The 1764-nt window shown below is 34.1% G+C and overlaps 1 protein-coding gene across 1 annotated transcript in view; it reads right to left on the reverse strand.

Annotated features, from left to right (window-relative positions):
* otofa (otoferlin a) overlaps positions 1 to 1764 on the reverse strand; it is a 76802-nt gene that overhangs the window by 21840 nt on the left and 53198 nt on the right. The window contains exon 14 of the mRNA XM_013910317.1: positions 1347 to 1514. Coding sequence (XP_013765771.1) covers positions 1347 to 1514 — 168 coding nt within the window. The remainder of the gene's footprint in view (positions 1 to 1346; positions 1515 to 1764) is intronic.

Here is a 1764-nt window from a genome sequence, read left to right on the forward strand (position 1 = left end):
AAAAAAAACACCTTTGGTCAGTTATAGCATTATATAGTTATAGCTGTGCCAGTTTAATAATGTAGACTTTAAAGAAGACATTATAGAGTCGTCATTCTGCAACAGCAAATATTGTTAAATGTTTAAATGCTAATAAAAGTGCTCACATTTTTTCCATTTGATTAAATGTGACTTACTGAGGCATATAGCATTTATATATAGTATATAGTAGTTTGGTTTTCTCTTCAATTGGTTCCTTGAGATTTCTTAAGAGCATGTTCAATATAAACCACAGTGCACAAAATACAGTAGGTGTCTTTGCAGTTGGAATAAATGCTGTGGGTTTTAATCTCCGAGACTTACACTGAAATCGTTTTAGGGAGCCTTTGTGTCAGTGAATGATTGGCACTACAGAAGTAATGAATTCAGCAACTAATACCCAGTTGGCAATTTCCAAGTCTCAAAATTGAAGCAAAATGTCAGGTAGCTGACAGTTTTGGAGCCAGCTACCTGACATTTTGTTTTAAATTTATGCATATGAAGCTCATACATGTGTAGTCCAAGGCAATTTTTTGAATCACTGCAAGTAAATGCTGACAACCTGCTTCAACCTGCTTCAGTAGCTCAAAAATATTTTGAAAATATTGCTCTACAGAAACTGCAAAATGTTTTTATTTTCATGCTAAAGCTAAATTGGAAAAATGTTATAATTAAAACATTATCACAGTTCAGTTTCTCACACCTTATAATTAATTGCATAATTGCATATCTCACAATTGCATATCTCCCAAAGAGAAAACAATGTGTTCCAGTGATAGTGAGCAGATAATAATAATAATATCTTGTACGTTTGTCATTGTGAGGTTTTATAAGTCATTTTAATTCATTTTAATTTTTTATGTTTTTGTCATCGTATGGGTTTTTTTTGCCATCAGCTTGCTAGGAACTGAAGATGAAAATTAGCCTGTATGTTTAAATCTCCCATATTTACATGATGATAATATGATGATACATGATGATAATATGATGATACATGATGATAATATGCATTGTCCCTTTTAAAATAAACATTGATTTGAACATAAACTCATTCATGCTCACTTTTAGGCTAAGACGTACTTACTTACGGCTTAAACTACTATGAACATGGTTTAAATCTGATTTATTTTATATTCTAGAGATTCAATGAACAATATTTCTACAAAAGGAGCTAATCTAAACTTCTGGGTACCACACGGTCCAGAAATATTAAAATTAACCACAAACTTTTCCTGGGTGCTTAACTAAACTATGGCTAAAGCGCCAACATAAATATAAATGCAATAATTAATAATCTAACTACTTCAAGCCTTCAAGCCTTATATTACCTTCTGCCCAGCAAAGTGCACTTGAACATAGGGGTCCACCAAATCTCGGTTCTCTCCTATGAAGGCCTTTTTCACATTAGCCATGATGCTTGTGTTCATTTTAGGAAGTCCCTCTGCACGGAAGATCTTTACATAAAACCTCGCCCATTGCCTCTCTGCTGGGATGCCCTCTGGCAGCAGGAGATTTCTAGAGGACAGGGTAATAGCAAAACAACATCCAGAGGCAAGCCTGTGGAGTTACTGTCTGCATTTGAGATAATTTCATGTAACAAGCATATGAAATACTTGGGATTAATTCAGAACATGTGTTAGTAAATCTGAGATATTTAACAGATTTTCATGTATGCTGCAGATTTCGCTTGACGACAGTATTCCTAATCAGTGACAGCTTATTACCCCTCTATGTCATCTTCGTCAG

The sequence above is a fragment of the Pundamilia nyererei genome, unplaced genomic scaffold, assembly GCF_000239375.1.
Source record: "Pundamilia nyererei isolate P.nyererei 1_Seehausen unplaced genomic scaffold, PunNye1.0 scaffold00041, whole genome shotgun sequence".
Lineage (NCBI taxonomy): Eukaryota > Metazoa > Chordata > Actinopteri > Cichliformes > Cichlidae > Pundamilia > Pundamilia nyererei.